The sequence below is a fragment of the Neopelma chrysocephalum genome, unplaced genomic scaffold (genome assembly GCF_003984885.1).
Source record: "Neopelma chrysocephalum unplaced genomic scaffold, ASM398488v2 Primary Assembly neopelma1_43, whole genome shotgun sequence".
NCBI classification, from domain to species: Eukaryota; Metazoa; Chordata; class Aves; order Passeriformes; family Pipridae; genus Neopelma; species Neopelma chrysocephalum.
The window spans coordinates 22908964-22933131 of record NW_020897702.1 but is presented as its reverse complement, the minus strand read 5'-3'; the positions used below and the strand labels follow the sequence as shown (position 1 = coordinate 22933131).

Here is a 24168-nt window from a genome sequence, read left to right as displayed (position 1 = left end):
ACAACGCCTGCTCCTCCAGCAGCCTCCATGACTAGTGCCATGTCCAGCTCCATACAGGGAGCCCTGCCAGAAATGGAGGCCTTGCCCTCATCCTCTGCTGTTAGCCCTTTCTTTCTCTAGCTACCACCTTTCCTCTTGCATGGCCTGCTGCCCTGCTCCAAAAGAGACACAGCTCCAGCCTGCCAGGAACCCTCCCCTCCCTCTCTCCCCCAGCACCTGGCCTTCTGCCCGGACTTGGAGCTGCTAGTTCCAACTCCTCCTTATTGCCTCTCCCTGTTTCCGGATCGGCCCTGGCCCCCAGCCCTTATCTCCTCCAGCCCCTGGGCTGTTTGTGAAGGAGACTATAAAGGGCTTGACTGGGAGAGCAGAGGGGGAGTAAAAGCAGCACCCAACCACACTAGGTGTCTGCTTGACTCAGCACGTCCTGCTCCGCACCATGGGGAAAAATGGGCTGCTCATCAAGCCAAGTATCTTCCTGCTTCTTCTCTTCATCCTTCCGGGAGACACCTCACCCATCACAGAGCCGTAAGCTTCACAGGGGGGTCTCTGGGCAGGCAGGAGACTGGAGTTGTATTCCCGTGTCTATTGCTTTATCCCTTATCTTCTGTGTGCTTTCTTTTACCTGGGAAATAAGACACCAGGGCTGGGTAAAGTGCCTTCTAGAAACAGAAACTCTAGTGCTTCAGAGGGACCCAAAACAATATGTGGAACTGAGATATCAGTAAAACTTCAGGGCAAAAAAAAAAAAAGGAGGAGGGAAAGGTCTATGAAAATACCTTTTGCTGTTTCAGTGAATTGACAGGATTTCAACAAAATTTTCTGCAGAAAACTGGTTCTTTTGAAAGGCAACTTTTTATAACTGTTTATACAATGCATTCTTTTTGAGAGAGAGATTGTTTTGAAGGGACAATGAAAGGTTTCGTTTTGGGTATCCTTCTCCCTAGGTACCCTAAAAAAATTCATTTTGAGTATCCTACTCCCAAGGTGAAATTCCCAGGAGTGGGGAGTGGTTTTCTTGATTGATAATGAGAAGAAAAGGAACAAATAACAGATCTGGGATGCTCAGAAATGGCTCTATATTTTAATTAACATTTTTCAACTCAGCAAATGGAATGAAAATTCTTTTCTCACCCCGGGTTATGTGGCACTGTAAGACTGACTGTTCAGGTCTGTGAGGATATATTGTGCCACATCCCTTCTTCATCCACTTTTGACTTGTTTGTATGTGAAGGGAGTGTGTGTTATGTGCATATGTCTACATGTATGGCAGGAGCAGTGTATGAGGGGTCCTGACATTGCAAAGGCTTTCTCCTTTGGCTTTTTGGCAATGTCTTTTCCTCCCTCACAAAGCACAGAGCACCTCACCCATCACAGAGCTTTAAGCTGTGCAGGGGGGTTTCTGGGCAAGGCTGTGCTGCTGTGCTTTCATCAAATGCAGGGGAAACAGACAGCGGGGTTGGGGTCAGAGGGACCAGAGCTTTCTCCCTGCAGACCATTGATGGACATAAAAGCACTAGAGCCTCTCCTACTGCTGAGGTGTTGAGGGCTCTTCTCCCATCTGCTCGCTGCTCTGGGTATGCCCACCAGAGGCCAGTCCTTGCCCACCAAAAAGTGAGGACAATTGGCATTAGGCAGATCAAATTTGATTCCCAGATGCAGTGCTGGGCACCACGTCACCATTGGCAAGTTGTCTCACTGGGAAGGGAGGGACAGAGGGAGGGAGGCTCTGCAGGGCTGAGCAGGGATCCCCTGGTGAGCTGAGACAGAGAGGCTTGCTTCCCTGAAAACCTGAAATTTGCTCCAGTGTTATTGCTTAAGATCTGGCACCACACTGTGGCAGTTTTGAATCTCTGTAAGGAATGAGAGTAGTGCTACAGATGCTTTGAAGTATGTAGTCAATGGCATTTATTCACTGGATACTGGCACTTGTGTGGCTCCTACTAACAGTGTCTAGCAAAGGTGACAATTGACTTTCTCTCTCCTGGCTTTATTAAGGGTCCCAGGTAGAAGTGCTTCTGTTGTGCCAGAACCTGGAAAAACATAACCCTTCCAGATGTTTTCATTGAGGATTTCCTCTGGTATTTTACATTTGAGACTGGCTTTTCTGCTTTCCCAGGCTGTTACAGACATGCTGGAAATCTTGTTACACTCCTAGCAAATGCACCTCTCTCCTTGTACAGTGAAGACTGTAGTCATCAGATTGGTTTATTTCTTCTTTATGTACAGCTTCTCTTGCCTGTTCCTGCCTCTCTGACCTATCCATCTCCTCTGTTCCTAGGCAGTATTTGGTGCTACTGCCCTTCGTGATACACACGGATTCTCGTGAGAAAGTCTGTGTTCAGCTGACCCACCTGAATGAGTCTGTGACTCTGAGTGCCACACTCGAGCATCAAGGGGAGAACAGGAGCTTGATTGATGATGTGGTGTCAGAGAGAGATGTGTTCACCTGCATCCCTTTCTCTGTGAGTATCTCATCCTTGCGGGATGATTCTTTGTGACAGGGACAAACTGTAAAAGCACTGAGAAGTAATGACCAGAGTAACACTGGTAGGTGTTCACCTACCTCTTGGCTAAAGGTATATATGTTATTGTACATCCTCAACACCCTCTCACTGTTGAGGTCTGCTTCATATGCTACCTGACTGTGAGATGCTGAATCCTGGAAAGCCATCACCTCTCTAGGAGAGGAGGAGGCCAGGAGAAAGAAGTGGTTTTAGTATTGACACTCTTGACGGCTGTTTGGTGAAATAGCTCTCCACATCATCCTTCAACAGCCACAGTTTGTCACTTGAGTGCCTTCAAATTGTAGTAGAGCTTTTGGGCCTCAGATACGTTTTGCCTGTTGTACGCTGAACTAATGTAAGAACATGGAGCTGTGATTGCCTGTATCCGAAAAAGACAGCAAAGAAGGAAATTTATAGCTTAATGTAATTGATAGACCCAGGGACTATAACAAGTTGTAGGCAACTAAGAAAGATGATCATTTAGCTCAGAGCATAGATTATGTCTTTGGCCTGAAGACTGAAGAACTGGTATTCAGGACACTGAAAAGATTGGCATTTGCCTCTTAGTTTGTCAGATGTGGGTTTAAGATTGACTTTGTCACTTGTGAGAGAGAGTTATAGTGGTCTGGCATGCCTGGTTTGGAAAAGGAATTGTTCTGCAAGGACTAGGGACATTATCTGAAAGAGAAGAGGGACTATTCCATTCCCCTCGTGAATGTCAAAAGGAAACAGATGGAAAGATTTTGGTCAAGGCAGGTAAGAATTTCCTAAAATTGGGTAGTAGAGCTGGAAGTTCCATCGCTGCACAATACTTACACAATCACTACACAGCAGGAGGAATGGGTAGAAATATGGGACAAATAAAGATCAGTTTCTTGTTCCTGATTATAGTTCCTCTCAAGTCTGTGTTGGGTCCATCAGGATTATATGAGATCTCTTATTTCACGAAAGCCAGTTTAGTTCAGGAAGCCTTCAAACGTGGTCCATAACATAGTTGTCATCTTACTTTCCAGCTTCCAAAATCAAACAGCCCGTTACCAGGCACATTTCTCACTGTGACAGTGAAGGGGCCCACCCTGCAGTTCAGGAGTCGCAAGATGGTGCTGGTCCAGAATTCTGAGAGCTTGGTCTTCGTCCAGACAGACAAACCCATCTACAAGCCTGGACAGACAGGTACCAGGAAAGGAGTGAAGATTTGCTTTTGAAACAAAACTTCATACTGAAGCTGTTGAATTGTGCTGGCCTGATGTAATTGCTTTCAGTAGGAGTCAGAACTGCAACTTCATGGCTGAGGCTTATGACTTATTACTCCATATAGGAACAATTTGGGGAACTTAAGATGCATGCACATATCTGGGGCACCTGCACACACTCCTTCTGTCACTGGGGCCTCTGTTGTTGTGGTCCATGTATTTAGGGTCCGCATTAAAATCAGAGAAGGATTGGATATTTGTCCTATAGAGAACAGGCCCAAATTCAAACAAAGTCATGAAATTGCTTTCAAAGTGGCAGCTGATTTTGTTCAATGAAGACAGAGAGAATTATGTAATCCATTTATTTCTTCTGGGGCATTGATCTCCTAAATTTGGCTTGGATAGAAACAAATGTCCTAAAAGAGATACTGAGTACTCTCTCCATCCAGAGCCGACACAAACTTGCAGCCAAGTGCTGAAGTAACTTGCTTGCATTCATCCTTCCCAGGAAGTCAGCCTACTTATAACAAAATTAAAAGACCCATGTGAATTCCAGCATAAAAATATGTCCTTGCAAAGCAGACAAAGGCAACTCAAGTTTAACTTTGGTCCCAACTAGTGAGATTCTGATGCCCATGATCAGTATGATGTTCACACTGCCATGGATTTGCTCTTAACATCCTCTCATTCGTGTACCCATCTTAGATGGTAACCTAGCATGACTTAGCATTCTAGTGAATGGAATTTCTTTAGAAGAGAACACCTCTGTTCTCTGTTATACCATTTGTTTTTGTAACTGATCTTTACTGGTTGGTGACTGCACTGTGGAACCTCACTGTCTGCCTTTCTCCATCAGTCCTGTTTAGAATTGTTTCTCTGGATGAAGAGTTCCATCCCTTGAATGAAGTGGTAAGTATAATACTTCCTTTTTCAAGTTATTTGGCCTTCAGTCAATTGTGAGAAAAGGGATGAAACTGGGGAGAGCTCTCAGTATATTTGGATAGCTGTGAAATTTCTGCATCACCTCAGATCTTTTTAACAGGGTCTGTTGTCAAATTTCTGTGTAAGACTACCTTCTGCATTCTTTCAAAGGTTTGACAAACTGCAAGTGAACAATGCTGGTGAAAACAGTGAGCAAATCTGCTACTACCACAGTGTACACCTGCTCTTATTGGTCTTGCAGATCATCCAGAGATAGTAACTAGTAATTTCAGTTGTCTTTTCTGCCTGAGAAAAAGAATTGCCTCTCCTGTCCACCCCAGCCCAATGTACCTCAAAATGCTCTGTTGTTCCATATCAGGAACTTTTTTCCTCATCCTATTGGGTGAACACCTTTTACCTTGAGTCATGATCACAGCCCTAGTCATTTCACTTGTTGTGTGCACTCCATCTAAACGTGTTGTTTCTGTTCTTCTTTTTCTAGTTTCCACTGGTGTATATTGAGGTATGTACAAACATTTAATTCATGTTCACATCTATCGCACCTCAACCTGGGCAGAATAAACAGTTGTCTCGAGATGGTTCTCGTTTATTTTTTGTATTAAGCAGATCCATTACATTAATTCAAATATACTGCGCTCTAACTCACATGGTGGCTACCATGTACCTGGGCCCAGGTTACAGCTCCTCTGTCATCCAGCTTTGGACTCCAGACACAACCCTGCTTGTGCCCTCCACTCCTGCCCTGCAGCCTCCTGAAACACAGGGGCTGGCCCTCCCCTCACTGCTTTTGCTAGATCTTGTTGCAGACTCCCATTGTTCTCACAATCTCCTTGTGATCACATTATCTGTAGGACCCAAAGAAAAATCGTCTATACCAATGGACACAGGTAGAGTTAAAGATGGGATTTATACAGCTGTTCTTCAACCTCACCTCTGAACCTGTGCAAGGGACCTACACAGTTGTGGCACAGAAGACCTCTGGGAAGACAATTCAGCATTCTTTCTCTGTGGAGGAATATGGTAACTGTCACTGCGGTTTCAAGTTCCTAACAGCTAGTCCCATGGGGCATGAAAGCTTAATTGAACAGGGTAGCATATATGACGAGGATGTCCAGCATGGCTGGAAAATTGTTTCTGTGTCCTCTCCCTCTCAAGAATCATCTGTTTATGAGGAGGTGACTAAAGGACTTGAGCGACTTATCTCCAGTCCCCCCTAAGCCTCAGACCATGCAGTGCAGTTCTTCTGAACACCTACCTCAGCAAGGCTCCTGTCACAAGGAGCAAAGTGCTTCAGTCAGTGTGTGCTGACAGCCACAAGCCTCACCTCCTTTCAGAGGCATTTTAAGGCCACAGCCTTATATCCAGTTGGCTGCATACCTGTCAAGTGTCATCCTGTAATTCTGGGTTTAGGCTGGGGCTGTCTGTAAATTAAGATCTTGCCTGTCCTCCCCACAGAAGCTAAGCACTGTAGGTTGCACGATGCCTTAGTGCCTTAGTTTCTCTCTGGTTCCATCTGCTTGACTGAAAAAATAGTATCCCAGTACACACCTGCACGTTTGCAACCAACATAGCTTTCAGCAAGCCAGCTGCAGCCCTTGTTGCATGGTCTGACATGATCTGGCTCATGCAGCAGAAGGGTGTCCTGGAAGATGAGTCTGGAAGTCCTTTGACCTCTTACAGTTGCAAGACTGTTCTTTGTCCTGTGGCCTGCATCTCTCCTAGTTCTCCCAGTCACCTTCCATTTCCTCTCCTGCAGTTGTGTTTGAATGGGATATCACTCTGTGCTATGTCACTGGGGAAGCTATGGAGTCTTCCTATTTTGCAAATTAGTAGGATCTATATGCTTTGGAAATGCAGAGACCAGGCTGCAGTCCCAAATCTGCGTATTTGTGGCAAACCTATATTACCTTACCTCTCTATTTTACTGCATCCTGCTGCTGTGGGACTGATAACTAATGTGTTCTCTAAGAAGCTGATGTATTTTAATAGCTGGTGTAAATGATCTTGTCTTCTTACTTGGCACAGTGGTTGGCTGACTGGTTTTCACTGACTTCAGTGGGATGTGCAGGTGACAGAAGCCTCTAAAATCTGACCATTTAGATGTAAAAGCATTTCAGGGAATTTTTAATAACAGCCTTTGAGCAGCCTTCATATGTCATTCTTATGTAATTCTGCACCACATAGACTGTTTTCCTTTGGTTCTACAGTGCTGCCAAAATTCGAAGTAATAGTGAAAATGCCCAAGGTGATCACCATTCTTGCTGAGAAGCTGGAGGTGACAGTTTGTGGACTGTGAGTGCCATTCTTTCAAGTTCTCCTTGGTTTCATTTTTTGATTCAACTGCTACTGAAAGTTCAGTTGTGAGCTTGAGATATGAGACTTTATTATATTTCTCATTCCTTTTGGGGTCCCAGGACCACAGAGACTATATCTATATCTTAGATAGAAGGCAACAGTTACTGTTTGTGGTACTTTGTATGTAACACGTAGAAACATATTGTTGTTCTGTTTTTTGGGAGGGTGTTTCTTGCATATGTTTTGAGTCATAGAGGATTTCACACCTGCTACAGCGCTAGGGAAAAGGTCTTCAGTTTAGTTTACCCAGGAGTGTTTTAACTGTCTTCCGCTTGCTAGTGTGGAGAGGAAAGCCTAAGGGATGCAGCTGCGCTCTTTCCTTTTGGGCACCCCATTTAATTCTGCATAGCAGTGTAGGGAGAGCCATGGCTTGGGCTGAATAATGAGTCAAAAGACCCAGTGCTCTTACGTACAAAAACCAGTCCCATCAGAATTGTGTGGTGAGGTAGATACTTTCAACACGTTCTCCAAGATGAGGGGACTCTCAACTAAATCAGCATTAGCGTAAATGAATTCCGAAGACTTATGTGTTATTCCCAGGGATGCAAACAGGACTACTAGATTCAGTGCTTCTACCCCTGTTGCCAAGCTTGATCCTACCATGTTACCAAATTTCTTTCTGCTTTTTATTTCCTGTGATGACCCTCTGTATCCTGGAGGCAGCTCTAGGGAAGAGTCCTGGAACCACTAGGGGTGAGCTTGTAAGTTTTCTCCATCCCTCTTACATTCCTAAAGACTCTGTTTTCTTTTCAATCCTCCATGTTGGTAGATACACATTTGGGAAGCCTGTTCCTGGTCTCGTGAGCTTCCGTGTCTGCCGGAAGTTTGAACACACAGGCCGTACCTGCTACGGTGAAGAGGACAAAGCAGTGTGTGAGGAGTTCTCTGGACATGTGAGTCATCATTACTCTTGTGGGTAGAGTGATAGGAGAAAGTGTTATTTATTGAGCATGCCTGGTAGGCACAGCTTGCTCTGAGTATGTACAAGCATAGTGTGAAGAGTGTGGTGAGGCACTGGCACAGGTTGCTGAGTGAAGTTGTGGATGGCCCATCCCTGGAAGTGTTCAGGCCACTCTGGATGGGGCTTTGAACAATCTGGTCTAGTGGGAGGTGTCCCTTCCCATGGCAGGGGAGTTGGAACATAGATGACCTTCAAGGTCCATTCTGACCTAAACTATTATGTGATTCTATGATTTTATGAAAATCCATGTATTTTAAGGAAGCCTGAAGAAGGAGAGAAGATTGGGTACAAGATGAAATATGAAACATAAAAATAGGGGTAAGGTCTGCACAGTAAGAATGATATGTGTAAAGGCCATAAGATGATGGAGAATGAAGAGATGAAAGAAATAACAGAAAGGTCAGATGGAGTGTAAAGAGTATAAGAGAAAAATGAGGTAGAAAAGCCATGAATGATGAGAGCACAGCTGGGGTTGTCTTACGCTGGAGCCAGTGTGTGGGGTCATAAGTTGGTGTTAGAAGCAGGAAAGGAGCAGAAACCAGAGGAGGGGATGATGCATTTTGAGCTAGAAGGAAATGAATATAGGTTTAACAGTAGTGGTTAAGACAGGTAGGAAAAAAAGTCAGTTTTTTCACGCTTCCAGCTGACAAGTCTACAAGAGCAAAACTGGGTGGAGTTTGGAGCACACACAGGTACAACAGTGCTAGCTCAATTGGCAGAAACAAGGATAATAGAAGTTGTGGAGATATGCCAGGAAAAGAAAGCAAGCAGAAGACATTCTTGTGGTCCTTGGGCTCTGATACAGTATGATGTCCACAATTGCCTCTGCCACTGCTGTTTTTCATGTTATGAGAAAATACGAACACTGCAGTGCTAACCTCTGTTCCGGGCATCTCTTCTGTGGAAACTTGCCTTGTATATGAAGATCCTGAAGAGAGGTGACAAGCTTTGGAAATATTTTTCCAGCTGTCATCTGTTTTCTATGTATACACAGGCTTTGGTTTATATATCACTCATATGGTTTATGCATTTTAAATCAGCAGCAGTATATTCTAAGGTGCCTGATGCCTGACAAACACTTCTTGTGTGGCATACACTTGACTAATTCCCTATGCTTTTGTACCGAATGTTTGAAACTTCAAACTTCACAAACACATACTGAAAAATCTTCTAGTTTGCAAACTCTTTGCTCTGATGTTGCTGCAAGTACTTCAAAATGCTTTCGGCCAAGTTATTTAGGTCCTTTTCCGGTTTTCATAAAAACAACAGAGGGAAATTATCTGTGGGCTTCTCTTTCAGTTCAGAGCAATGCACAGTGATGGATTCATTAAGTTGAATAACCATTGTATAAATGAGAATACAATGGTCTTATTTGTTTCTCTCCAACAGGCAGACAACTATGGCTGCATTTCTGAAACAGTAAAGACCAAGTTATTCCAGCTGAAGAGAGGTGGATATGAGAATAAGCTCCATGTGGAGGCTAAGATTAAAGAGGAGGATACAGGTACGAATCATCTGGATGAAAGAGCCATATAATAAGACCAGCAGAGACCAGCAGAGGGCCCTGCCAAATAGGAATGAGGAAGCAAAGCAGACTCTAGCTTTTCTGGAATCCCAAAGTTTTCCTACATGTTGTTGAGGACCATCAACAAAATAATTTGTCCAGCAAAGGAGGGCTGGCCTAGAGTAAAAGTAATTCTCATCAGGCAGAGGCAAATTGGTTCTTCATGTTTCTTTCTGTAGGAGTGGAGTTCACTGGAACAAGCTTTTCTGAGATCACAAGCACCATTAGTAGAATCACCTTTGAGCATTCAGACTCCTACTACAAACGTGGAATCCCCTTCTTTGGGCAGGTAGGGAAACCACGAGAATGGAATGCCATGAGTGCTAAGCAATGATGCTACTGAACCTCCTGCCCAACCTCTGAAAACATGCTGGACCTCAGTGCTACTAATCCCTGTGGGTCTCCTTTCCTCTTCAGGCTCTAAAACTGGGGAACAGCAGCCGAGAACACAGCCCTCATTCTGCTTACCTGTCTATCCTTGCGCTTTTGCTGCTCCAGTCCAGTAAAATTCTGCTTCTCCAGTTACCTGTTAAATAGGAGGCCTTGGGGGTGTGAGTGCATGTCATGCTCCACGCCCACTCATCTGACCTAGCGGCAGAGATAAGAAAGAGACAAAGAAAAAATATTCAGAAAGTTTGCAGCTGTTTCTGAAAGACATACGTGTAAAGTGTTGTGTCGGCTTCCTTGTATGGCATAGACCCAACATCTTTAGTTTGGTGGTCTGTCACTCTGTTCAGGTGGCAGCCGTTCCTTTCCTGTACTGTTTTTGCTCCTCCAGGTGAAATTAGTGGATGGGTCTGGTGCTCCAATCGCCAATGAAACTGTGAGGATTTCTTTTCAAGGGGAACAGGAAAAAAACTATACAACAAATGAAGAGGGCATGGCACAGTTTGCCCTAAACACTTCCATGTTGTCCTTTGACACTGTTGGAATTAGGGTAAGTCAGCCCGACATAGACAAATCTGTTTCAAGGGTGGGTCTATCTCCCATGATGGAGTGCTGCTAGTGCTTCACTGTCATTTTAATTGAATTATTTCACCATCTTAATATCCTTTGTGGTGAGTTAAGGCAAGCTGCATATCTCAGAGCTTGATGTAGAATTTCAAGTTGCTAAGTAGACTTCCTAATTTTTTCCTTTTCCTTTTTTTTTCTTTTTCCTCTTTTCTGCTGTAAAAAGAGTATGAACCATTCACATAAATTCTCTCCCAGGTGTGGGATTTGTTTGTCTGGATTAGGGCAGAATATTTATGTCTAGAATAATATTTGCTCTTCTCCTTACAATTCTCTCATCACAGATTAAAACCATTGAAAAATTATCCAGAAGTTACTACTAGATGCTTGAAGTTTTCAGATTTTTTCAGGGTAAAGAAAAGGCAAGAATTCCCAAGTATAATGAGAAAGATAAGGAAATAAGGGCATGTGAGGCACACATGAATGCTAAAGTAGTGCCCTTCTAAATGAAATATCTTCCCCTTGCTCTCATTTTTAAGGGGGCTTAGACTCTTTCAGCTCTTGAATTTCTATTCAATTTAGGTTTTGAATTATTAGGTGGAGATTTTCCTCCTTTTCTATAGTATCCATAGCTTGATCTTGGCACTGGTGATATCTTAAGTGAACAGCACTATCCCTTCTTCAGTGCCAATAATAAGAAAAGATACGAGAACCAGCTTATTTTCTCTTTAAACGATCAGAATATTAGAGAGGGCAAGGTATTAGTGTAAAAAGTCCTTGAGGGAATACTGATAGTAAACAAAAATCTGATATGATTCAGCTTGTTTGACACAAACTCCAGCTTATCTGGTAGTGAGGTCATTCCCAATGATTTGACAAGGATATCACCACCCTGTCTTGCACTTTCCAAACTCATGGGTTTTTTTATGTTTTAGACTTCCTCGTTGCTACAATACAAAAAAATACCAAACCTTTAATATTAGTACATGAATTTTGGCTCCAGTTCAGCCACTTGTGTTTGAGGATCTATGTGTGTATTTTCTCATTTTCCAGGCAATTCATAAAACACACCCCTTCTGCTATGATCGTTCCTGGGTTGTTCCATATTATGCAGACGGCTATCTCCAACTAAAGCGCTTTTACTCTCCTAGTAATAGCTTCCTCAAAATTGAGCCCAAGTCTGAGGCACTAAGCTGTGGCTCCTCCACAGAGATCCGGGTGCATTATATCCTTACTCCGGAGGCCATAGCAGAGCAGAAGAAAATCACCTTTTATTACCTGGTAAGTTTGCACTGCCATACAGTCAGGTTGTCACTGGCAATGGTAGGGGGACTGGAAATGGAAATCCTGGTTTGTGTCAGCAGGCTTTAAACACTTTCTCATCACCCTTCTTAGGTTCTTTCCCAAAAGAGGGGAAATGGGAAAATAAATGTTCTTTGCCCCCTGGGTGAGCACTGGGATTCTGCTATAGGGGGGCAGAGAGCAACTGAGCGGGGTGTGAGCAGCAGACACACAGCTCAGTTGCCCTCCTCTCAGGTTCCCCCACTTCAAAGTTTGGCTCATGCATAACCTCATTCACAACAAAGTTTCTGCTTCCATTCAGGTGATGGCCAAGGGAAACATTAAGCAAGCAGGCACCCACATTCTGGATTTGGACCAGGAGAGTGGTGAGTTCCTCTTCCCTACCAAATTGTCTCTGTTGTGGGAGGCTAGGGAACTGTGGCAGACATACACTCTGCTTCCATATAAATGCAGGGATCCAAAACTCCATGTCCCCTAAGATCTGGGAAGAGTATGACCTTTATTTTCTCTGCCTTTATTTAGACTTTGCACAGATTTGCTCTAATCCCCTGTGCCAGCTGTCTTTGTTCTGACATTTTCTGGGGCTCAAGTATTCCTAGGAGACACAGTCTGATGGTCTGTTTTAGAAATCAAAGCAAAATTCAGCACACTTATGCATTGGAAAACAGGCCTTTTCAGTCATACAGTGAGACTTACGCATCTCTGTGAGCACCAATTTATCCCACTTGGACACTTGGAGTTTTGTAATGGCTAGAATGAAGTTGAGCATAAAGTCAAACTTTGAATTTTGGCTGCTCCAAGAGGTTTCTTGCACCTTAACTTTTTACCCTTGTTTTTTTTGCTAGCTAGTGGTGTCTTCTTGCTACAGCTGCCTGTACAAGCTGATATTGCTCCAGTGGCCCAAGTACTTGTTTACACCACTGCCCCCAGCAGGGAGGTGATCGCTGATTCAGCCAAGTTCTACATAGAATTATGTTTCAACAATAAGGTAAGTGCCCACTTCTTGAGGCAGCAGCTATCAGACTGCAATGTGGTCAAGCTTGCTTACTTAAGATTTAGCCTGGCTAAGCTAATTTCTTTGGATTTACTAACACTGGACAAGCAGCGTATCAATTGTTGTAGGTAGCTTCACTGCTTACTGGTTTGTGCTAGCCTGGAGGATATCAGCTGTTGGAAAAAAAGTGCTAGTAGGGACTACACTGACAAAACCCCTGTTAGCAACTAGTGAGAGCCATTGATCCCACAGATGGTCCTGTCTAAGAAAAATGTGGGGGAGATGCATGTTTTATTCATACTGCAACACATCTATTTCACTTCTTTTCACATAAACTCATTCCATCAATGAGGTATCTGCTTATGGAGCCACCAAGCAAAAATAAAACACACATAGCCCTAATCCAGTGGGCAAAGCTAATACTTGTCATATCTCTCAGCTGCTGTAAAGCTCATCCTGTCATTTTAATTTCTATTAAATTCATGTAAATGGAGATAAATGTTGACTGAACCTTCTGAGCAGTGTACAGTGATGCTTCAATAGCAATGGTGAGACTGAAAGAGTGCAGAAAAATAAAGCTTTCTCTCTGTAAGCACATGCACTATTTTTCTCTTTCAACCCCCCATATTCTTTATGCAGAAGAGCAGATTGATATAAGAGCAGTTCTAAGAAGAGAACAACCTGAAAAATTTCCATCGGGACTTAAGAATACTAGATGTTGCTGAAGACAGTCCCTTGTTCTGCTAAAACACAGGCTAAATGAGTTATTGGGACTGGTTACACTATAGGAGCTTGGTCACCTGAATTTTGTTCATGTACTAAAGGTCATACTATGGACTGCATTAAGGTCTGTCTGCAAGCCAAGTGCCAAATAATTTACATGATTAGATACTGCTTTCTTTTCTGAAAGCATGCTGAATACAAAGCTGCTGTCAGTTCGGATAGGACAGACTTAGGGCTATCTCTATGCTAGACAGTTTTCCTAGTAACAAGCTTGCTACAGTCCTTTTTCTGCTATTTCCTGGAGAATACTTTTTTGCAGTCTCAAGAGTCTACCCTGGGAGAGTTGGAGGCTTTCAGCAGAAGGCATGCTGTATTCTGGTTGGGACATGAGGGAAACTGGCAGCTGATGCTGCTTTGTCAGGCAACAGATTTACTCTGAGGATGCTTTGATCATTGCATGTTCAGGGAGGATTTGTATGCTGAGGAGAGAGAAGATTTATGCAGGTCAGCCATCTTATTACAAAATCACGTGATATCATGGTGACAATAACTTTTGCTAGCAAGAACTTCCAGGGCACAGGTAGGTAGGGCATTGTTAGAGTTGTGAGTTAGGTTTTGGAGAAGTCTGGCATGCCTCAGCAAACAGGCCAGCTCTTCAGAATCATTATGAGCCAGCAGATATTGCAGTATTGCTCCAGGGCATCACTGCTTCTCATGTTACCAAAGAATCTGCTAAGCAAGGTGTTTGCAAGCTGGTTTTCTCTCCACATACAATATCTTGGTGCAGTACAGGTACTTGTCCTGGTTCAAGACCATGCTCCATTGCCTGAACACATCTAGCCACTATGTGGGATTATCTCATCATGCTCACAATGATCTTAAACCCAAAATCACCTTAAAAGTTATATGAGCAATTGTGATGCTTGAAGTTGCCAAGAATTCTTAGTGCTGATTCCCCTCGAGCTGCAGAAAGGGAACAGTAGCACAGAGGGAGTGTAGAAGGAGGTGTGAATGTCTGTGGGGGCTTTGTAAGGTTAGAACTGCATGTGCTCAACTGGAAGGAAAAGTCCTGCAAGAGTAAGGCATCTGTGACATAGCTTTTCCTGTGGTTACAGGTGGACTTAAACTTCTCTCCTTCAGAAGGCCTGCCTTCCTCTGATGCTCACTTGCTGTTCCGAGCCTCCCCAAACTCCCTCTGTGCTGTCCGTGCTGTGGACAAGAGTGTTCTCCTCATGAAGCCAGAAGCTGACCTGTCACCTGCCTCTGTAAGTTCTTAGTCTGTGGAACAAGTCAAAACCCGGCAAGTGCAGCCCAGTGCTGGGATGGAAACAGGGAACCGTCCCTCTTGTCAGAGCTGACACAAAGCTCCCCTGTGCCGTTTCTCATCTTCTTCTAGCGGGTAAAAGAATGAGAAATGGGCTCCCACCACAGGGAGGATCATGGGAATGTGGATGTATGTGCTCATGATGTGACTTTTATGGTGCTTGCATCCAACTTCCTGAGTTGTGTTTTATAACAATGGACACTGAACATACCAAATACTTTGTCTCTTTCTGCCTAGGTGTATAACTTACTGCCAGTGAAGGAATTGCATGGCTATCAGCATGGTCCAAACATGCTCTTCGAGGATCCCCTGGACAATTGCATTCCCGTGAAGCAAATAGTTGTGGATGGGATCACCTATGCTCCAGTAATGGGGATGAATGAAGAGGACACTTATAGCATCCTAAAGGTATAGCCCTCTTCCATGGTTGTGGAGTGGGAGAATGATTGAGAATGCCTAAGCCTTCTGTGGCATCATGCAATGTAACAAGGGAAGGGTTTGTGAATCTGAATGATCTGACACTAATTTTTATCCAGAGGCACGCTCAGTGAGAGTCATAGGCTTTACTTGTCAGCTTTGCTCTGCTGGAAAAGGGATCAGTCTCAAAGTTTTCTTCTCACAGGAAAAGCTTTGAGGTTGACTTGAAATGAGGTTACAACTGAGGATAAATAATTCCATGACATCAGTTACCTCGAATAAATCAATACACCCTTGAGCTGCATTGTAGTCACAGACATTTCCTTCCAGAGAGAAAACTCCCTGGCTCATCCTGACCCCTAGGCTGGACTTGGACTGAAACCTGTGGCCCAGAAACAGAGGGGATATATCCTTTGGTCTCTCTGAGCCACCCAGGCACTCAGAGCCAGGGCTGAGGGGATTGTCTCAAGGTCCAATCCACACACAGTAACAACTTTTCCATTTTGAGGCAGTCAGGTCTGCTGGGTAAACCTTAACAGGATTCAGTAACAAAAAAATATGTTTGGTTTCTTTCCCATAGGATATGGGTTTAAAGGTTTTCACAAATACGAAGGTGAGGAAACCTTGGTACTGCAGCCCTGATAATTACGCCAACCCCTTCTTTCGACATGCCGGCCTTGCAGCACCTTCAGTCGCAGCTGGAGCACCTATGTATGCAATGAGGACAAGTGGTAAAGCAACTGGGTTTTGTTATCACTTCTGTTCTGAACAGACAGCCTGTTTGTATTTTGGGGTGAATACTTAAACAAGAGCTGGGGTTGTGAATTGAAACCTTGGAAATAGTACTGAATTGATGGGTTCAGAGATTTCAGGTTCTGAATGGGTTTTGCTGGGTTCTGAAGGTCTACAGACAAATTTTGATAACTCCACACTAGAAGTCAGCAGAACCAGGCAGTTTTCAAAGACTCTGGCAGAGAAGAGGGTATTATTCTGCTGCTGAATTCTCTGTTCATTAGGCTTTTACAGTAGACTGCTTTTCCGAGATTATCACTGAAGGAACCTCCAATACAATTTTCAGGCTGTTCTCCTTGACTCAGCCAGTTTTATGTATGGTTAAAACCATGAAGTGTATGGCAAATTTTTCAGTGACAAATTGGTAGACCTTGGGAATTATAAGATATATATGGTAGAAGTTCAGTCTGAAACTGACCCATTCTATTTTTAAGGTCTATCTCAACTCCTACACTGTAACTGTTTGGGCAACAGAATTGGCCTTATCATTCTTCAGAGTCTCATAAAGGGAAATATCTTAGAAATTACAAGTTATTCTATCTGGATAGCTGATTCGGAGAGTTTTCCCTTGGCACAAGCACCTGTGCTTTTGTATGTGTCCAGTTTGAAAACAATTTCAACTTCTGACACAAGTTGCTACAATGCAGGATAGATGCTTTTTAATTATTGTAAACTGAAATAGGCAGCAGTAAGAAGACTGAAATACCACAGTAGACAAATAAAAGCAAGCCACCTGTCACTTTTGCTAGGAGCTATGTGATACACCTCTGATAGATTCTTTCAGTTGTGCCCTGAGACTTTCTCAGGTTCTGGAGGTGCCCGTTGCACAAATAGTATGAATATTTGTTAGCTACACAATTGTCATCCAAATGCAGAAATTAATTTAGCCAAAGTAAAGATGACCAAATTAAGAAACTTTTCTTGTTTATCTGTTTGGATGCATTTTTCTTTCTGATTGTAAAAGCCAGGCAAAGCAAGTCCCACCCACCCCATCTTTGTTTTCCAGTTGTTCAAAACTGAAGTAAAACAATTTTTTTACCAAATTTAATCCCAAACACAGAATATTTTATTGAGAACAATTTTTGTATGTGAAAACTTTGTTTTAGTCAAAGTAGTCCTTTTTACCCCTCCTAAATTCCAGCTGTATGTTTTTGTTTTGAGCATCTTCATCGTAGTTCTTGAGGAGGCAGGAAGGTGGTTTTCTGAGTCACAATGACCCTACAAAAAAACCTGCAACAGAGTGCTAGTGCTAGTTCCAGTGCTAGCTGGCCTGATAGGATGGAGAAGATGGTCACATCAAGGCTGTACCTGAAAGGGAAAAGGCTGTTTGCACAGAATAAGTTTTTGCTCTAAATCCTTTTTTTAAACCTTACAAAGTGCTGCTCTGCAAACTTTGAGATTCTCTGGATCTTCTTTCCAGCAGGAAATAATGGAAGGCTAGGTTTTCTTGCTAATAGGAAATGAACCTTAAATTTCACAGCTGTTGGTACCGGTGCTCTCTACAGCCACAACAAGCATCTGCTGCTGATTGCCACACAGATTGAAACTTTCTCAGACTGAAGCATGATGCTGATACAGGTCTTGCTTGTTTAGAATTATCAGTAATTGATTTCTTTTTCATCTCATCACATGCAGGTATTGTGGGGGATACAGTTTATGAGACCTCAAGTATTCCTGAAGTGGTGACAGAGACAGTCCGAAAGTATTTCCCAGAAACCTGGATTTGGAGTTTAGTACCTATAAGGTGAGTCCCTTGGGCCATTTCATTCCTTTTAAATAAAACTGGGTTTATAAAGTGAAAATATGAATCCCAAAGTGTTTGCCAGCCTTTTCAATACCAGAAAGTCCTTCAGTGTTTGCAGAGATCACTTGGCAATCCTCTGAGATAAAATTACTTTCAGCCATGGTTAGGTTTGTCCAAGGAGTGAACTGAAAGAAGATGTAGAGTGGTCCTACAGTAGCAAACATACTGTGCCCCGTAATTCACACAGACAATACTATTTCTTAGGCCAAAACAGGTACAGCTTGTCAACAAAATGCCATAAAAATCATCCCTCTGTCCTTGCTTCTGTGCTTCATCAGCTCTGAGGGAAATGCTGATCTAGATGTGACCATCCCTGACACCATCACCGAGTGGAAAGCCAATGCATTCTGCACTTCAGCAGACACAGGCTTTGGCCTGTCCCCGACAGTGTCCTTCAGGGCCTTCCAGCCCTTCTTTGTTGAGCTCACCATGCCCTACTCTGTAGTGCGTGGGGAGTCCTTCACACTGAAAGCCACTGTTTTCAACTACCTGACCGCCTGCATCAGGGTAAGGGAGGTTTAAATCCTTCTCTGTACCTGCGTTCCTTTTTGTGCACCTCTTGCCTTCCACCTAGCCTTCTTATCTTATCTCTCAGTAGACCTAGGCTCTTCACTCCAGAAATTCTTACATTATTTCTCCTGTATACTCCAAATGCACAACCCACAACTTCAGTTCCCTGCTCCTTTGTGACTGAAGAAACAGCTATTTCTATGGCTTCCTAGCTCCCCCTCTTTCGGGATCACCCTTCCCTGATTGCACCTCTCTCTACAACTGGCAGGTCAGCGTGACTCTGGCTCAGTCTACTAATTTCCTGACTATTCCAGTGGAAAAGGATGAAGTATCTCACTGTCTTTGTGAGAATGGGAGGAAAACCGTGGCTTGGCTGGTGACTCCAAAATCTCTAGGTAAATGTCTCAGGGTGCTACCAACTGCAGGAAGGGTTTCTCTGTGCTGTTCTTCCTGTTCACTATTGGGTGTTAGACCAACACGTTTTCCTGGAAAGCATTTCAGTTGAGTGTGTCTGATCTGGGGTTATTTGGGAGGCAAACATTGGAGATTCATAGTGTCCGAGACTGTATCTGGCACCACATGCAATACCATCAAGCCTTATGGCCCTTGGACATCATCTCCTGAAGCCAGAGACATTGATGGACAGCAGACACACTGTGTTAGCTCCATTCCTCCCCGAGATTAGATATCTTCTCCATGGGATCTTCATATTTTGTTTTCATTGTTATTAAGTGTTGTGGTAGCAGCTATGGTATCCATGCAGGGTAGCAGAGTGCTGAACAGCAGTGGGGCTGGTCATTCTCAACACTGTCCTAGATTCTGGAAAAGAGTCACCAAAGTCACCTTTCAATGACAGTGCAGCTCATCTGCTCCAGGATGGCTTCTGGTATAGACAGTTGTGTTTTTGTGGGGAAGAAGCAGAGCCTAGATGTGACAGAAATCCCCATCCATGAGCCTGCATGTTGAAACTCCTGGAAGTGTCAATGACTCCCCTTGCCTGGCTCTGCCTGGCAGGGCTGACTGATCTCTGTTTCCTCCAGGGCAGGTGGAGTTCTCGGTGAGCACTGAGGCCCTACAGAACCAGCAGCCCTGCGGGAACTACATTGTGGAGACCCCTGAGAAAGGGAGGAAAGACACAGTCATCAGACAGCTGCTGGTGGAGGTATGCGGGCTGTGGGAAGGGAGCACTGAGCTTTCCTGTGGGTAACTGTGGATGCTGGCATACAACTGGACAGGATGCTAGATAGTCTCATCTAGAGTCCTTTTCTCATTAAAGGTTGAACCAGATGACCTTTTGAGAACCCTTCTAATCTGGCCCGGTCTATGATTTTATGAGATCACAGTGCAGAATGGCAATATGATGGGCTTATGTCATCTTTATACTTTGACAGGGCTGCATAAAGACTGCAGCTTAGTAATCTGTATTGTGTCTCCTGGTACACTAAACTTTCCCTATCTCCTATAATAACAGGACTTCTACTCCAATCCATCCTTCCCTTTAACTCCTATTCCAATACACCCTTTTTATAGCCTCTCTCCTTCTTTTGAGACACCCCCAGTAAGCATGGGCCCGTCAGCACATGCTGCCTCTCATCTAGTTGAGTGGCCAAGCAAACTGCCTCAAGCTAAGTGTTTTGCAGTTCTGATTTGATAACATAGTCTGGCACGAGGATGAAGGTGAGGAATTCACAAACACCTATGGAAATTTGATGACTGTAAAGAAGACCCCTCAAAACTCCAGTTATTGTAAAAGTCTATGAAAACATGTTAAAATTTTACATCTTATCCATTTCCTGTGGCAAGAAGAGTTGCTGATGTGATATGGTACACAAGGAAATATTACGGGGCAGAATTGGATATCCTTTATAGTTGCTGGTTTATTATACACTGAGTGTGGTAACCTGGCAGGTAGATTCCATGTTCGTAGCTTTCCTCTGTATCATAAAATTCCCTAATGTTTGCCCACTATGTTGTATGCTACGAGTAGTGGCATCAGATATTACAGTGTACAACATCTTCCCTTTCTATTATTGACATACACATTTTTTTTTCCCCTAAAGCATCTAAAGCATTATGGTAAGCAGCACTGCAGAAATCTCTTCAGGACAGGTCTCTGTAATCCTGCAGTCCTTTTGTTACAAGGATGTTAAGTGTTTCTCACTGCATAAAATATTTACAGATCACCCATGCGATAGTCCTGCAGTGTTCTCCTCTCCTTTTCATGCCCTTCCTTCACACACAACACTAATCATTTAGGATCATATTTATTTTATTTGCTTAGATTATTTTTTCAGAGCTCTGTATTTCAGGTAATGTTTGTGACTGCTTCTCCTTCTTCAGTTCCCTCATTTTTCTTTTTATTTATTTCTCTGTCCTTGTTAAGGATTCCTGTCTGTCTGTATTTCCTGTCTCACTAACTTTTCACCTGTCTTGTTTTCCTTCATCCTACCCAAGCCGGAAGGAGTTGAGAAGGAAACAACCCAGAATTCTGTGCTCTGTGTAAAAGGTAAAGCCCACTCTTCCCACTCTCTCCGTTTGTTCCCGTGTGCTTTGATGGGTGGGATGTACCTGGAGGAGGCCTGCTTCTATTATATTCCTGATAGTCTGATATTTTTGTGTAATCAAAACATGCCCCATTAGTTGGGAGTCTGAGACATAAGACAAAAGAAAGTCCTAAAGAGTGGACCATCCTGCTTAAGCATCATAGGGAGCTAGGACAGATTTAGGATGAATGTTTGCATCCTTGTTCTCTCGAGTGCTGGCATTGGAGTCTTAAATGCTGTCTCTTGTTTTCTAGTGCAGCCAGGAAAAAGCTGTAGACACACAATCTACAGTGACTAAAAGTGCTTGGGAGTGGTTTCATGCAGAGATCATGTTATAGCCAGGAAAATATGAAGTTACTGAAGTCAGGGCATTTCTGATAGGAAATGTTTCTCTGAGGTCTCCTTTTCCATTACGCATTTCTTGGAACCTCACTGAAGCTGTTTGGGTCTTGTTTCTTTCTCAGGAGTGCCTGTGAAAGAGAAGATTTCCCTGTTGCTACCCACAAATGTGGTACAAGACTCAGGCAGAGCATATTTCTCAGTGCTGGGTGAGTGAATAGCTTAGCAGAAGAACCATGTGCTGTTTCTGCTTCTTTCTGTTGGCCTCCTACCTCTCAGCTTTTTCTTCTGGTTTCTAGCATAGCTCACTCTTGTCTTTAATCTCTTCTGTCTTGAGCACTTTCCCTTCCAGTTATGCTCTTTCTTTTCCCCTTTCTGCATGCCCTGTTTCTCAGTGTTCTCACAGTGCCCTAACCTTTATCTCATTTCCCTCTTTTCCTTTGCTGTTCTGTGTTTTGTTCCAGGATCTTTATCAATCCAAATTGTCTTTTGTTTTTCTCTGATATCTCCTGCTTCTCTCATTCAGCTTCATCTTATTCTAATAGCCAGCCCTAAGTATTTTAAACATCCCTCTGGTATCTCCTGCTCCTCAGGTGACATCATGGGCACTGCCATGCAGAACCTGCACCAGCTCCTCCAGATGCCATTTGGCTGTGGAGAGCAGAACATGGTCCTGTTTGCACCCAACATCTATGTCCTGGACTATCTGAACAAGACAGGGCAGCTGAGTGAGGAGGTCAAATCCAAGGCCACTGGATACTTAGTGAGCGGTAAGCTGGGACATGGCTTTTGCTTCTGCTTTGGCTTTCTTCCAGATCCTGCTTGGGGTGGTTTTGTCAAATGTTGGCCAGATGTGGAAAGAGAGCTTCTCTCATACACAGATGGTCTCTGCTGCATGCTTGAGAAGACCCTTCACTGCTTTTCCCTTTATTATTTTCTGTTGGTTAAACATTACGGTACCTGTTAATTGGACCCACTTTTCTCACTGGGTGGCAATGCAGTGAAGAGCTGTCAGGTGAGCTGCTACAGTGACTTATTGATTGTCATTAATATGTCCTGCTTTCCTTCTGAAGAAAGGCAGGTATTGCTTTTCCTCATGCAGTACAAGCAATGCATGGAGCTGGGGATATGCCAGTACTTTGTATTGGCTAGGAGGACTGACCTACTCCTCTCTCATCTGCCTTTGCTGACACAGCTGTTTTTCTGTTACCCCATCCCTTAGCAGGCTCTTTCTGGCACCTGAACTTGCTTTAACTCTCCATTGCAGGTTATCAGAGGCAGCTGAACTACAAACACACAGATGGGTCTTACAGTACCTTTGGACCACGTTATGGCCAACCAGGGAACACCTGGTGAGATTTCAATGTCACCTATGCCTTCCCTATATGCTCCTCTTTCTCACTCACATATTTATAATGAATACTGTCTGGCGTAAATAGGAAATGCTACTTGTAGACCAGCAGACCATGAGCTAGCAGGAATTTAATTATTCTTCCCTGTAATTATGAGTACTACTGTTATGCAGCTATTTAACTAATTGGCGTGCAAGTCCCCGCATTTTCTAAAGAGGAGGTTTTTTTGGATACAGATGAACAATCATTGTCCTTCAAACTGTAGCCTCAACACAAAAGGATCACAGGGTTTTATGAACCAAGAGAGGGACAAAAACCAAGGTGGAAAGAAGGTTTGACAGAATATTTTGAGGTGAGGATACAAAATACATGAGGTTTGACTAATTGGCCCACAGTTCCCCAGGCCTTCTTGCCTATCTCCAGACAGATGATGTGCACATGAACCCTGTCATTTGAGATGGGCAACAGTCTTGCTCAGGCCCTTTCTCTTTCTCCCTTTCAGGCTCACAGCTTTTGTCCTCAAGTCCTTTGCCCAGGCTCGGCATCATGTCTTCATAGATGAGAAGCACATCCAGGATGCTTTTGTCTGGCTGTCCTACAAACAGAAGGAGAATGGATGTTTCCAGAGTTCTGGGACACTCCTGAACAATGCCATGAAGGTGACGTGTCTGCCTGGTCGTTACTTCATGAGTCTAGAACTTTACATGAGTCAGATGGGTGCAGTTGAGCTTCTTGAACGTACAGGCAGGTGGGATATTGCCATGTCAATGGCAAACACTAGGGAGGTAGCCATTTGCCATTCTGTATGACCACCAACATGCACTAATTAGTGGAATTGATACCTCCACGTCAGCTGCAAAAGGAAGGGGAAAGCTAAGGCTTTACAATGCAGAATAGCATATGCCCACTGGAGTGGGAGAAAAGACTGAAGATAAGAAGCTAGGTGGGGTCAGCATCTACGTTTGTGTTTCCCTACAGGGTGGAGTAGACAACGAGGTCTCGCTGACAGCCTACATCACTATTGCGTTGCTGGAGATTCCTCTGCCTGTAACTGTACGTGGCTGCATTCTAACTTGAGTCAATTGTGTTGTGTTAGTCTATGACACAGTATCACCAATATTTGATCCAAACCGGAAAAATGACTTGGTTGTTGAGCCCTGTGATATAAGAATTTTGCGCTGTCAATTTTCTATTTCTGAAACCCACTGAACCCTACTCGTTTTTAGATCTCATTCTGGCAGATCCCTCCTGAAAGTTCAGTGGGATGATGTGCTCTTAGTAAGTCAAAAAACCTAATTTCTTTTGAGCCTTCTAATCACTGGTTATCTCTCCCCAGCACTCATTGATAAGGAATGCTCTGTTCTGCCTGGAAACAGCGGCAGATCAGAAAGAAAACCATGTGTACACCAAGGCACTGCTAGCATATGCATTTGCCCTGGCAGGGAAAACAGATAAGCGGAAGACATTGCTTGACTCACTTGAAAAGGAAGCCGTGAAAGAGGGTGAGTACTCCTGCTGGGACATCTCTTCCATTGGCGTTACATCTTCCCTTGATAAAATGGCTTTTGTTGGTGGGACAATCTAGGCCTGAGGCTCAG

General features: G+C 43.7%; 1 protein-coding gene across 1 annotated transcript; it reads left to right on the top strand.

The window, feature by feature from the left end:
• Nucleotides 1–267: 267 nt before the first annotated feature.
• LOC113964923 (alpha-2-macroglobulin-like) lies at nt 268–24155 on the top strand. The gene is made up of 28 exons (XM_027677706.1): nt 268–525; nt 2279–2462; nt 3518–3677; nt 4554–4606; nt 5121–5141; nt 5491–5659; nt 6847–6931; nt 7764–7887; nt 9345–9459; nt 9699–9808; nt 10298–10456; nt 11524–11751; nt 12074–12137; nt 12618–12760; nt 14605–14754; nt 15051–15221; nt 15811–15961; nt 17658–17766; nt 18105–18333; nt 18605–18731; nt 19377–19498; nt 20791–20842; nt 21344–21427; nt 21812–21988; nt 22486–22570; nt 23073–23229; nt 23549–23623; nt 23907–24155. The coding sequence occupies exons 1-28, from the start codon at nt 437–439 to the stop codon at nt 24153–24155; spliced, it is 3642 nt and encodes a 1213-aa protein (XP_027533507.1). The 5' UTR covers nt 268–436.
• The last annotated feature ends 13 nt before the right edge of the window (nt 24156–24168 follow it).

Excerpts from the sequence above, each read along its gene's own strand:
- LOC113964923 (XM_027677706.1), top strand. The coding sequence starts at position 437 with ATGGGGAAAAATGGGCTGCTCATCAAGCCAAGTATCTTCCTGCTTCTT. Across the intron at positions 11,752-12,073 it reads AAATCACCTTTTATTACCTG|GTGATGGCCAAGGGAAACAT; the intron begins GTAAGTTTGCAC and ends GCTTCCATTCAG. Across the intron at positions 12,138-12,617 it reads GGATTTGGACCAGGAGAGTG|CTAGTGGTGTCTTCTTGCTA; the intron begins GTGAGTTCCTCT and ends TTTTTTTGCTAG.